Source organism: Fundulus heteroclitus, chromosome 1, assembly GCF_011125445.2.
Source record: "Fundulus heteroclitus isolate FHET01 chromosome 1, MU-UCD_Fhet_4.1, whole genome shotgun sequence".
Classification (NCBI taxonomy): Eukaryota; Metazoa; Chordata; class Actinopteri; order Cyprinodontiformes; family Fundulidae; genus Fundulus; species Fundulus heteroclitus.
In genome coordinates, this window is record NC_046361.1 from 12,650,852 (window position 1) to 12,663,962 (window position 13,111).

General features: G+C 37.4%; 1 protein-coding gene across 3 annotated transcripts in view; it reads left to right on the top strand.

Annotated features, from left to right (window-relative positions):
* celsr3 (cadherin, EGF LAG seven-pass G-type receptor 3) overlaps positions 1-13,111 on the top strand; it is a 144,742-nt gene that overhangs the window by 67,245 nt on the left and 64,386 nt on the right. For 2 of the 3 annotated variants that reach the window (XM_036135213.1, XM_036135205.1), the window contains exons 5-11: positions 2,261-2,376; positions 2,804-2,892; positions 3,196-3,210; positions 3,618-3,775; positions 8,516-8,679; positions 9,965-10,090; positions 10,971-11,140. In XM_036135213.1, coding sequence (XP_035991106.1) covers positions 2,261-2,376; positions 2,804-2,892; positions 3,196-3,210; positions 3,618-3,775; positions 8,516-8,679; positions 9,965-10,090; positions 10,971-11,140 — 838 coding nt within the window. The remainder of the gene's footprint in view (positions 1-2,260; positions 2,377-2,803; positions 2,893-3,195; positions 3,211-3,617; positions 3,776-8,515; positions 8,680-9,964; positions 10,091-10,970; positions 11,141-13,111) is intronic. The other variant, XM_036135209.1, reaches the window with a different exon arrangement.

Here is a 13,111-nt window from a genome sequence, read left to right on the forward strand (position 1 = left end):
CATCCATCGCTGTGGCTTTATTGTCATCGCCAAAATTGTGCCTATCACATTGTTAGAAACGCGTCTGTTGCATTACTTTGCATCACATCGCTCCTGTGTTGCACCTGTGCATAGAGATAACATGTAAATTAGTTGCTCCGGGCGCCGAAAAAATGCATTCTGTGTTGACGGACCACAAACTCCTATGAGAAAAGGGATTATGATCTGCAACCCTAACCCTAGCATTGGCCCTGCTGAGAATGGCCTCCACAGTGGTAGGTTTTAAGAGAGCAACACAGCTACATTACAACCTCAGCTGTCAGTCATACTCTGGCTTTTGCGTGGTGTTTTACAACCTGATAAATTAGATTTTGTTTACCACCACAAAAATAAAAAAATTGTTCTGAAGGTTCCTGTATTTGTATCTCACTGTGTTGAAAAATTTATAATATTGCCTTGCTGAACTGGAATATGAAAACAAAATGTTTTACCTTGAGGTAGAAAACACATTTGTAGCCCAGCTGGGGAAAAGTATGCGCGCTCGAGTTTCTTCTTTTAATTTCAGATATTTTTCTTATTTTTTTAGCGGTGCTTAAAGTCATCACTGGCTGTTGAGCTGAACCAGTTTTAGGAATAGGAATTGTAATGAACACATAAATTTTATTCATGCAGTTCTACTGCTTTGGGGAATTCGTCACTTCATTTTGATGAAGAGTTGAAATAATGAATTTCCCCCAACAGTAATTACGCTATCTGGAAGATGTAAAGCATGCATCTTTGCATGTGTTTACTCGCTCTGCTTCTGTGCATCTCCGATATGTTAACTCCACAAACAAAGGTCAGGTTGTTTCTCTTTTCCACTGTTTCTGCAAGCATGTAGAGATTTGATCTGCATACATTAAAAGATGGCATAATGACACAGAAGACACAAGAGAATAAGACTAGAGTTTATGTGGACAAGGAATTATCCTCAAATAAGGTTTTATGTGACGGTGCTCCTCTTTAAATTGTCACACTTTTCTGTTGTATTGTAATATAAGAAAATACCTGCAGCAGATTTGTAAGAATTTGTAGCCGTGTATGCATATTTAAACGTATTATATAGTAAGAGTCTGTGACAACATTTTCCTATGATTTTACTCAGCCGGATCAGACATTAATTATCTCTTAGCTCAAGGGTTCCTATTTCGCAGAGGAACCTGACCTTTAACATTTGTGGAGTCAAAAATGTAGTTTTAAATCCCGTGTGGCAATGGGTTGTATCTATTTAACCTTACTAATGGGAGAGGGGAAAAAAATATTATTCCTCACTAGTTTCAGCAGCTCACAAAATGTAGCTTAAAATTAGATCATTTAATGGTAGTAAGCGGTAAAATACTATATCTTCTTTTCTTTTTAAATTGGTTCAGTGTGAATTTAAGATTCCAAGGCACTGTAATGAGAACATATTTACTGTCTGTTTTACAAAGAATATAACAAAAAAAATGGCTTGTTGTTTTGTAGATTTCCTTCTATCATAAAAGTCATACAGCACTCAGCAGCATTTATTGATACCCCTTTTGGTAAAGATGTTTACAATTCCTTAAAATAAGCCAATCTTCTCTTACAATAGGATGATCTGGTGTTAAACATTTTAGAAAAACTCAACCTTTTATTTTCATGTGAATTCATGTCAGTACATGGATTCAATTTAAAATAATTATAATTTCAAGCCAACTTAAAAAAAATAAACATGCATGGTATTGTATAGCTGAGAACAGCTTATAAGTGGGAAAATAGTTATGTCAAGAAATATTTGAATACCTGAAAAAAAAAGAAAAAGTGCTGGACAAGGACCAGAAGTTATCTTAACACCAAACAGGCTGAGAAGGATTATAAGAAAGGATAAAAGGATTTACTGTTAAAGAGCTGCAAGCCTATTTTCATTGTGGATACATACAGCTGAATAAATATATATATATATATATATATATATATATATATATATATATATATATATATATATATATATATATATATATATATATAAATAAACAATATTAACTTTAACTTTAAGACATTTTACACGTGTACATGTAGTGCCAATAGATGTAGAGGATAGAGAATACATGTTTTTACATGTTATTGTTTTTTACATGTTGTATCAAATATAACAATATGAAAAAAATGGAGTAGCCTTTTTCTTGTATATCTTTCTAATTGTATAAATATAGTGCAAGACACTCTGATACCGTCTGTACATTGACACTCACTGGGCGAATTCCATTTGTGTCCTGTCTAGTTTTGCCACCCTGGAGAAGAGCGGTCTTCTCTTCTACAATGGACGCTTCAATGAGAAACATGATTTCATTGCCTTAGAGATCCAAGAGGGACAAGTGGTCTTCAAATACTCCACAGGTATTTCATCAGAATACGTCCTAGGCTCTGTTTAGACTGTTTATATTCCCAGAAGAAAGCGTTGTGAGAGTGTAAACATCGGCCATATGTCCGCTGTATTTTTCTCATTAAGCTGTATTTTTTTCTTGTGTGTCATGAACATGTGCAGACTGTGGAAAGAAAGGTCCCCAAAGGGACAATAGCATTAATAATTTGTCTACTTGTGCCTCTCGGGAGGAGATGCTTTGAGTCAGAATAGAAAGAGGAGTGTTGTGGAATGGAAATTCAATTATTTTTCGCATTGCTTGTATATATTTCTGTAAATATGACCTCATATAACCAAAATAACGTTATTCTTGCTCTGTTCTGAAAATAAAATGTTCCTATGATGAATAAATGCTCACCCAGGATTCCATCAGGTATCACGTCTTCCTCCATCTACCTGCAGGTGAGTCGTCCACTCAGGTCAGCCCCTTCTTGCTCGGTGGCGTGAGCGATGGAAACTGGCACACGGTTCACATCCATTACTACAACAAGGTGGGTTTGCCGCCCAACACAGCTGCTCCCTGCACAGCCACGCAGTTTTCATCCCTCAGCTTACACTCAATCTGTGATGCCTGTCAGATAGCATATATCTCAGTTTGCGCTTTCACTTGTTATGGTTTGCGCATCTGATGCGCTGGCAGAAAAGTTTTCCGTGCCAACAAAGCACTTTGATTTGAATTTATGTTGTTTCTGCGCGTATTTTTTTACGTGGGCGTTTGCTTGTCCCCATTATATTCATGCATATTCGCTGCGCATCTCCTTTAATTTTCTTCATTCTTGCTTCATTTTCCTCAGCCAGCTACACGCTATGTGAGTATGAATGTGTGTCAGGGTGCACAAAAACATCCGTCTTTCCCAACTTTGTTCTGCCATTCTTTCCCATTTTAAAACAACCCCCCCCCCCCTCCACAACTCCCACCCATGAGAAGATTAGGGATATTCTCTGCCTGCTATTCTGCGTAGTTGCTAAATTGCTGTGTTTACTTCCTGTCACACTAACTCAGATTTTACCCCTTTCCTATTAACATTTTGCACAGCAGCACACTGGTTGCTGTTCTGTGCGTTGAAACTGCTTTGTGTCGGATGATTTTTAAGTCTTTAATAAGTAAAAGATGTTCTCTTTCCTGCATGCCATCTTCTCTCAACTTGTTTCACTCTTTTCAAGATCTTTGGCGCAGATTTTAATCTTGTTTATGTAAACGTGCGTGTGTGTTCAGCCCAGACGCAGTTTGATTGGAGAAGCCCAGGGTCCGTCCGATGAGAAGATAGCCGTGGTGAGCGTCGACGACTGCGACACGGCTCTCTCTCTTCGCTTCGGTACACAGCTTGGAAATTACAGCTGCGCTGCGCAGGGCAAACAGACCAGCAGTAAAAAGTGAGTATTTTATTTAAATTATTTTTTTATTATAAAAAAAGTATTTTTGAGCAGAAGCAAACAAAACACACATCTGAAATGTTAGTTACAGATTTATTCCTGGATAAATGCAGGAAGGCAGAGTGCTCATTTTTACCACTGAGTTTTTACCAGCATGTGAGGGTAGACCTACAGTTAAACCCAAATATTATTTATAACCTTCTGTGTAATGCTACATGTAAAAAAACAAAATTTAAAAAATATTATAGCCCTGTTGGTTCAGTACAGACATGTAACAACACAATTTCAGCATTATATTATGAACCCATGCCAAATGTTTCTGCACAGAACTAAGTGGGCAATTATTTTTGTATATTCTGTCTATCCAGGCGTTGGCTGTGCCTGCTTATACTAATTTATTCTTTTAAAAAAATCTACTCATTTGTTCCTTTTATATTTGGCCTTGTTTTAAGTTGTAGAACATAATAAATTCAAATTAATCTAGGAAACTTAAATAGGGTCTTTGTTTACTTCTGTCTGAAAGTAAAAACATTATTTTATTTATTTATGTATTTATTTGTTTATTGAAATGTAATAAATGCACTGTTACTTTAAAACCCAAATATGTACTACACCGTGATTTTTGTGTACCAGTACACCCTTGTAACCCTGGCAGATTTAGGTTCGGACTAATCTTTTAATTAAGGATAATATTAATATTAATGTTTTGGAGCAGGCAAGCCATAGTCCTGTTATAAATATGACAGAAAGTCTGTGAAGGGAGCTAAAGATTGGAGTGAATTCAAGGAGGGCTTTCAGCCTCAAAGACTTGAAGCTCATCATCAAAGGTAAATTTTAAAATACCAGAGGAAACATGCAAAAAGCTGCTCAGCACCTATCAGAGGAGTTTCATTGCCATATTCTAAGTAAAGTGTTTTCCATTGATTATCGAGAAGGATGTAAATACAAACAGAATTTATGTTTTTGTTTTACATTGTTGTTTTTTTATTTTTTGGATTGACAATTTCTCTTTCCCTATCAGAATTAAACAAATAAATAATTTCAATAATAAATCTGCCTGGGGTACACATAATTTCGATTTTGAGTTGTACGTATACATAAATAGCTTTAAAATTTGAATTTATACTGTTTGGTCATAGTCTTGTTCTCTTTTTGATGCTATTCACTGGATTTGTATTACCTGAACGGATGTAAAATGTGAATAATAAAGAAGATTTTCACAAGAAAACAAATAGATCCTAGGCTTTTACCTGTGATACAGGAATCAACAGTCGTTTCTTTAATCTATTTTTATCTTATCATTTCTAAACTCCAGGCAGATTGAATTGATTGAAACTGACACATTGTCACACATAGAGACAGAGTTTTGTGATCAAACTTGAAAATGTTTTGGAATCACAATAAAATCGTCAGTCTTTGGACTGACAGATGAAAATCAAGAGTTTGAAGTGATTGAAAACTGTTGACAGCTGAAAACGTTTTTAAACCTATATATATATATATATATATATATATATATATATATATATATATATATATATATATATATATATATATATATATACATATATACACTTTAGGAGGGTATCCTCTCCTCTGCACTACCCTGCTACCTTGATTTAAATCCTCAGATATTAGGTTACAGATTTTATTTCTGGTGCACTGAGTTAAAACCGCTTAATAGTCACAGACCCTGGGCTGTCAGCAGTGCTTGCACAAGATGTGCCAGCATCGCAGCACAGATAACTTTCATTAAATATAATCTGGGACTGATGAGAGGCTCAGCGTTTATTCAAAGGCAATTTCCACTGAGTAAAAATCCAATAAAGCTATTCGGTGTCAGTATCCGGGCCAACTGGCAGTAGGTCACTAGATTATAGTTTTACATTGATGCTGTTACTGAATGTATTTGGGTATTTGTTTAAGCAAACAACAGGCATGTATTGAATAACTGTGATACTGTTTGCTGGAGAAATGTTTGCAGCTGAAGGAATCTAAATCATGAATGGTTTTTCCTAAATCTAAAATTTACTGTCACTGGTAATACCACAATTGCTTGGTCCTATTATTTACTTTCACCTAAAAGCTCACAAAAGTTTCTATACTAGAACCTTAAAAAGGATCTGATGAGTAAGCACATCACTCTTATCCTCAATAAACAAAAAGTGCAGGAATGAAATAATTCAGCACAGATTTATGATGTCTAATCTGCTAAATCCATGTTCTGAAGTCAGTTGGAGAGGATTTCCACTTGTAATCTCAGTGATTAGGTGCATGCGGAGGAAAAAAAGGGGAGACCTGAGCTAACAAAGTGGTACTGAAGCAGGGATATTGCTTCTGTGATTATTCATCGTGGCTGTCTGATCAGTTTTGTGAATCATTTCTTTCTCATCCCTGCATGTAAAGGCACAACGTTGTCAGGTCTGGGACCATAAGTGCAAAAATTTTAAAACTTTTTCACATTTTTGTAACATAAAAAGTATAAACTTCAGTATTTTCTTATTGTATTTTGTGAGAACACAAAGCAAATCGTGACTGGGAAGTGCAAGAAAAATTATACACGTTTTCATGATTTTTCAGTCATTTAAAGTGCATGTGTGTGTGATGCATTTATATTCCGCTCCTTTTATTGCTTTCTGTGAAGTCCTCAGAGGATTTTCATGGAACTGGTGAACAAACAGCATTATAAAGACCAAGTTAATAAGATTAGATTGATGGGATGTTTAAAGCAGGGATACTTTTTAAACCAACATCTCAAGCCTTCAGAACCTCACAGAGCTCTGTTCAATCCATCATACAAAAATGTAAAGATAATGACACACAACTGCAAACCTACCAAGAAATGGCCGTCCACCCAAACTGACAGACCAGGCAAGAAGAGCATTAATCTGAGAAGCAGACAAAATATTCATAATAACTATGGAGGAATTGCAGAGATCCACAGCTCAGGTGCGATAATTTGTCGACACGACGTGCAAAATGCTTCGCGGCGCAAAACAAACACGATATGTACAGCTAAACATGGTGGTAGCAGCATCATGCGGTGGAGATGTTTTTCTTCAGCAGAGACAGGAATGCTAGCAAGGGTTTGAGAGAGGATATAAGGAGCGACAAACAGGACAATCCTAAAAGAAAACATGTTAGAAGCTACAATAGAGTTGAGACTGGGGCAGCAGTTCACCAAAGAGCTGCAGTTCAATGGTTTAGAGCCAAACATGATCATATGTTAAAATGGTCCAAGTCCAGACCTGAATCTAATTGAGAATCTGAAGTAAGACTTGGAAATTGCCTTTCCAAGATTATTTCCAGTTTTCCTGAATAAGGACCAGAGGTGACCAGCTGGCAGAGACACACTGGAACTGCAGTGAATGGTGGCTCTACAATGTGTTGATTCACAAAAGCTGAAGACAACGCAGGCTGCACCTTTCAGGATTTTATTAGTAAAATACATTGAAAGTCAGATATCCTTTTCCTCTCAGTTCACAAATCTGCACCATGTTGTGTTGCACCAAATAACCTCCTGATATTAAATGTGTAATGTGACAATATGCAAAACATTTCAAGCCATAGAAATACATATTCAAGACAATGTAGTCTATTTTTGCTGTTTCCTTAATATTATGTTTGTCCGCAAATGCAGCTAGATGCACGCACCAACGCATTGAGCAGTTTATACATTAGCACACACTCAGAAGGCACCGTGATGTGTTGTGAACCGCTGTCCTCGCTGATCAAGCTGGCCTTGTCCTGTCGGCTCTAGCTGAAGCAGGAAGACGAGGAGACAGATCAAAGACGAAGGCCAAAGACTCCCACTTCAACGCAGTTTTTCTCTTCCATTTATTCATTATCAGCTCAGCCTCCTCCGACACAGACACCACATCCTTTCTTAATGAGTCTCTCTGCTAATATTTGCTTCAGCTGTTACTTAAGCTTTCGTGTGTTTGACTGTGTGGCGTCATTTCTCCTTTGGCTTTTACTAAACGTTCTCCGCCGTCGTCTGTTTCTTGGCACGCAGCACTTGTTGTCATAGTTCTTAAGAGGGATGAAAGCTCACTCTTCAGTAAAAAAAGATAAACACATAATGTGAGACAGACAGCACAAGCATCTTCTCATTTTCCTCCAGCTCCCAGAGCTGTGATTTGCTGGCCTTACCGTCCTGGTCCTCGCATTTTTCTTGTCCTCACCCACCTTCACGCTGTCCCCTCTCTCATCATTTAATTTAATCTTAACCTTTTATTTGTCTCTTTCTACATCCAGTCACATCCTCGGGGTTCTGTGTGTGTTTTCAGCGATTTTCTTTTCTGATGTTAACTAACATCTGCAGTACCTCATGTCTTATTTGTCCCTTTATCTTCCATCTTTCGAGATTTGCTGTAACTTTCATTTAATCAATGATGTGTTCTCCATCTGTCTTCTTCTCTGTTTCAACCTTTCTAAGACATCTCCCCCTCAGCGAGCTCAACTGTTACTCTAAGAAACATCACAGCCATCATCATTCATTACTTCCGAACTTCAAATATTATTCTCGAATTCTTGTTCCTTTTAAAGTTTACCTTTGATGCCACATTTAATCTGTGAAATTTGTAAATCCCTTTCCCCTTTTCTCACATATGCACCTACTTTGCATTTTTCAGGCTCCTTTTTTCCCCCCTCGCCTCCTCCATCTTTAAGGTATAATCCTGCTTTAATTTGCTTAAATCTGTTTTCTCTCTCTCTCTTCTTATTCCTCCACTTGCTTAGGTCTCTTGATCTGACTGGCCCTTTATTCCTGGGTGGAGTCCCCAATGTGCCCGACAACTTCCCCTTCGGCAGCAGGGAGTTTATCGGTTGCATGAAAGACCTGCACATTGACAGCAAGGCGCTGGATCTGGCTGGATTTATTGCTAACAACGGGACGCTTCCTGGTCAGCGCTGATACTCTAATGTGCCGCCCTAAAATATGAATCATTGTTATTCAGTCATTTTCATTTATTTTAAAAAGTCATGGCTTCTTAGTTGGTTCAATAAACCCATGGCAATAAATGTAGCTTGCTATAATAATTTCAAAGGTTTCATTTATTGAAACCACATTTAGCAGAAAAAACACATGGACTAATCCCATCTGGTTTATTTGCCTTTAGAGCTGTAGATGTAAATTAGATTTTTGCTAATTAGCAAATACTATTGAAATAAAGCATGACTACATTCCTGAAACCTACAGGAAAATACCCGGTTTAATTGTAAATTAGATTTTGAGATGTGTAAAGGATAAGGCTGCCTACCCATCCTTTGTTCAGTGTTATGCATTCAGTCACAATGTTTCAACCATTCAAGGTGCAAAAAAAAAGATAAAAAGAAATACCTTAGAGGACGACTTCTTGTTAAGAAAAAAGTTTTTCCTATTTTAAAAGACAGAATCACAGTTGGCTTAGAAATGTGTGCTATTCCATTAGGGAAGTAGATTTAGTTTTTTAGAGGTTTTGGCATATTTGCTTTTGAAACTTCGCATTTAAGAAAAACTGTTTCAATACTAAAAAAAAAAAATTCTGTTTTCCAAATATTTTTTGTCTAGACTGTTGCAGGACATGGAAGCATATTGAAACCACTGTTTTTTGTTTTTGTCTCTGATAAAACTGCTGCCTGAACCAGAAAAGCTGGTCACTTCTCATAAAACTTCAGTACAGGATTTGCACTGCTGCGCAAATACGAAAAAAAAAAAAAATCACTGACAAATATTTGCCGCTATGGTAAAAGGTCAGCGTGTCTTGGGTTAAGGCCAGTAGCACCACACGATCTTTTATAAATACAGCCAAAAGGGCCTATAAACAGTCTCAGCCTAAAGTGTATACCTGAATGGGAAAGAAAATAGCTAACCTTATCAAAAGACAACAGCAAATACAGTAAAGATGGCAGATAACTGCAATCTTTAAATACTGAGAAAGCTACTTTTGAAAAACCTTTCATTGCTAGCCAGCTAGAAAGTTGTTAGAAAGACATCAAAATTAATATTTGGATTAAATTCATATCTCAAACCAGAAACATGGTCCTGGTCTTGTTGAAATTAATGGTGATTGAACTTTAAAGAGGAGTTATCAAGACTGCAATAAACGACAACAAAAAAATACCTATTCGTTATCGATCTGCATGAGTTGCATGTCTCTGCAGCAGTTTTACACAGAAAACCTCTTTGACTTGTGTTGTAATTTACAGGTTGCAGTGCCAAACACCCGTTCTGTAAGTCCAACCCGTGTCAGAATGGGGGTACCTGCAGAGTGAGCTGGGAGACATTCTCCTGCGATTGTCCTCTCGGATATGGAGGAAAGGACTGCAGCCATAGTAAGAGCCTTTATCTCTTTATATCCTGCCCTTAAATTTAGTAATACATGTTGTGTTAATAATTACACTAGCGTCAAGCTACAGTGATGTTAGTTTGTTGTTATCTATATATGGACTAATGATGGGTAATTACTCATGGCATTTTACCCATTCTAATTAATTCAAATAATAACTTTAATGAGGTCCTGTCGTGTACACGTTTAGGTTGAGCTACATTACAGCTACTTTTCTTCTTCAGCTGCACGTCAGCTCTGAGGTGCCACAGCATTTATTCATTGGGGCTTTCCTTTGTTCTTGCACATTTTTCAGTCTGCCCTATTATTTCCCTCTCATTCCCAGTTGAAGGGTTTTAGAAAAAATGTAAGAATGCTTGATTGTATGACCATATTCATCAGTAGGCTTAGGGCTGGGCAAGTTTAATCACAAGAAGAAAAGAACAATCAAACATCACTGGGTAACTAAAAGTATCTTTGAAACCTACTGAAACCTTTCCACTGACATATACACTCTGGACATTTGGTCTTATTTATTGGGTTCTAATTGGCCCTAGATAAACACAGACTGATTTCCCACATGGTTTGACAATCTTCTGGCCAGGTGGATGCCAGCTGGGTATTAATCTGTTATTTTTAACACTTCTTGGTTGTAAGCTCAAACATCCAACTCTAAAGGGAAATCATGTAGTGGAGCACGCTTGTTTTTAAAGGGAACTAAAAGAAAATCAAAGATTCCTTCTTTGTAATCATGGCTATTACGTTGCTACTACTTCTTTCTATTCAATACTTTACAACAGCCCAAAATATTTAGGAAGGTAATTGGGTTTCTATAAAATGCAGCACTTTCTGTTCCCAATTTTCGTCTCGTACTTTTCGCCTTGCAGCCATGCCACACCCACATCGCTTCCTCGGGAACAGCGCTCTGTGGTGGGACCTGAAGAATGACGTCACCATCTCCACCCCCTGGTATCTGGGCTTGGTGTTCAGAACCAGAGCACGAGAGGGGACCTTGCTGCAGGCCCAGGCTGATAAGTACACCAGTCTGCTGTTCCAGGTGAGTATATGCATATGGTTTGTTTCTCATGAGCTCGACAGAGCCAATACTTACAAACAAAACAAAACAACGATGAGCAGAAGTATGTTTTTCCTGTTGTATCATACAGTCACTATGCATGCACAAACACAATATAATTTGGCCACAAAGACCAGCCTCTCTTTATGTACTTTCTGTAAGCCTCACAGTCATGTTGACCCTGATTCTATGTATTTGCTTTGAGCTGGGATCATAGTACTACTATACAGAGTGATGTTGATTGATCCCCACTACAACGGCGTTTGTGAAAAAACATGATTTCTGCGTCACTTTCACTATCAGTAGTTATTTTCCAGGTCAATAGTGACTTAAAGGCTACGCTCTCCGTGGTGCTGAACATATGAATGGTTGTACGGCAAGGCAAGTTTATTTGTAAAGCACATTTCAGTAACAAGCTAATTCAAAGTGCGGTGCAAGAAAACATACAAAGGAAGGCACATTGCAGTGGAATAGTAGCAACAGGTCAAGATATATGACAAGTTGGACTACAAACTTAACATTCAAAAGCAACTCTAAAAAAATAGATTTTTAACCTTGATTTAAACGAACTCAGGCTTTCAGCACTTTTACTGTCCTCTGGGAGTTTGCTCAAGATAAGTGGAGCATAAAACCTAAATGCTGCTTCTCCGTATTTGGTTCTGGTTCTGGATATGCAGAATAGATTTGAGCCAGAAGACCTGAGTGGTCTGGTGGGTTGATACACTGATAACAAGTCTGTGATGTATTTAGGTGCTAAGCCATTCAGGGATTTATAGACTAACAGAAGTATTTTAAAGTCTTTTGTCTGAGATACAGGTGATGTGCTCTACTTTCTTTGGCTTAGTGAGGAAGCAGGTAGCAGCGTTCTGGATGAACTGCAGTTGTCTGATTGACCTTATTGCCAGGTCTGTGAAAACACTGTTGCCGTAATCAATTCAACTAAAGATAAACATATGGATTAGTTTTTTTCCTGCTGATCTCAAAAAACTATCTAGGGGGATTTGCTGAACAGGATTTGATCTAGCAAATCATCTTTAGTTTTTTCTACAAGAAAACTAATTCTGCAAGGAGGGGTATTTCTAAAATTATACATAAATATTAAGTCTAGGACATTTTCTTAGTTCTGTTCAATTTGCATTCTATTGTTAGATCAAATGTTTCTGAGAAAGATCCTGATTATTTTTGTTTTTTTGTTTTTACAGCATGGGTTGCCGTTGTTCTGATAGTCCATGCATTGAAAAAAGCTGTTTTTGTGTTTTGATGTTCCTGCCTTGGCAATGAAGCTGAAAAAGTTAATTGGAATAATTAGAAATAAAAACATAAATAAAGAAATATACATATAATGTTGGTATTGTTGTAGATGCAAGAATGTCTTCAATATTTTTTTAAGAATAAATCCAGTGGGATATTTTAGGAGAAGGTTTTTGCCTCAACTATTGTGAAAACAAGGAGAAGGACCTTAAAGCGCAAAACCGCATACTTTTGACCATAGTGAAAAATATTTGTAGGTTGGATATTGGATATTTGCGCTGCACTGATTCATCTAATTAATCTTTGGCAGAAGAGTAAAATGAGAGAAAGCCTCGCTAGCCTCCGCAGGTCTGATATAGGTTAAATACAGCGTGCCCATTGGCGTATGGAGAGAGGAAATGTCCTTTTTCTTTGCTTTTGTTTCCTTCAAGCATGTTTCATGATCTGTAAATAGTAAGATTATATTTCAATTTGATCCACTCCGTTCATGGTGGTAGTTACTAATGTAGTTACTCTTCAGGTCTGTCAGAGTAAACCTTCTGGTTTGTTTTTGCTCTTGTCCAATCAGTGAACAGCAGTCTGTTCATGTCACAACTCGGCCCTAGTCCACCCTAATCGGCCCGGCTCCGGAGCAGGGTTGGAAAAAGTCGGGCCGGGACTGAAAAAAAGCTGTTGCTGTAATGCTCTCAGGCGGGCGGACCC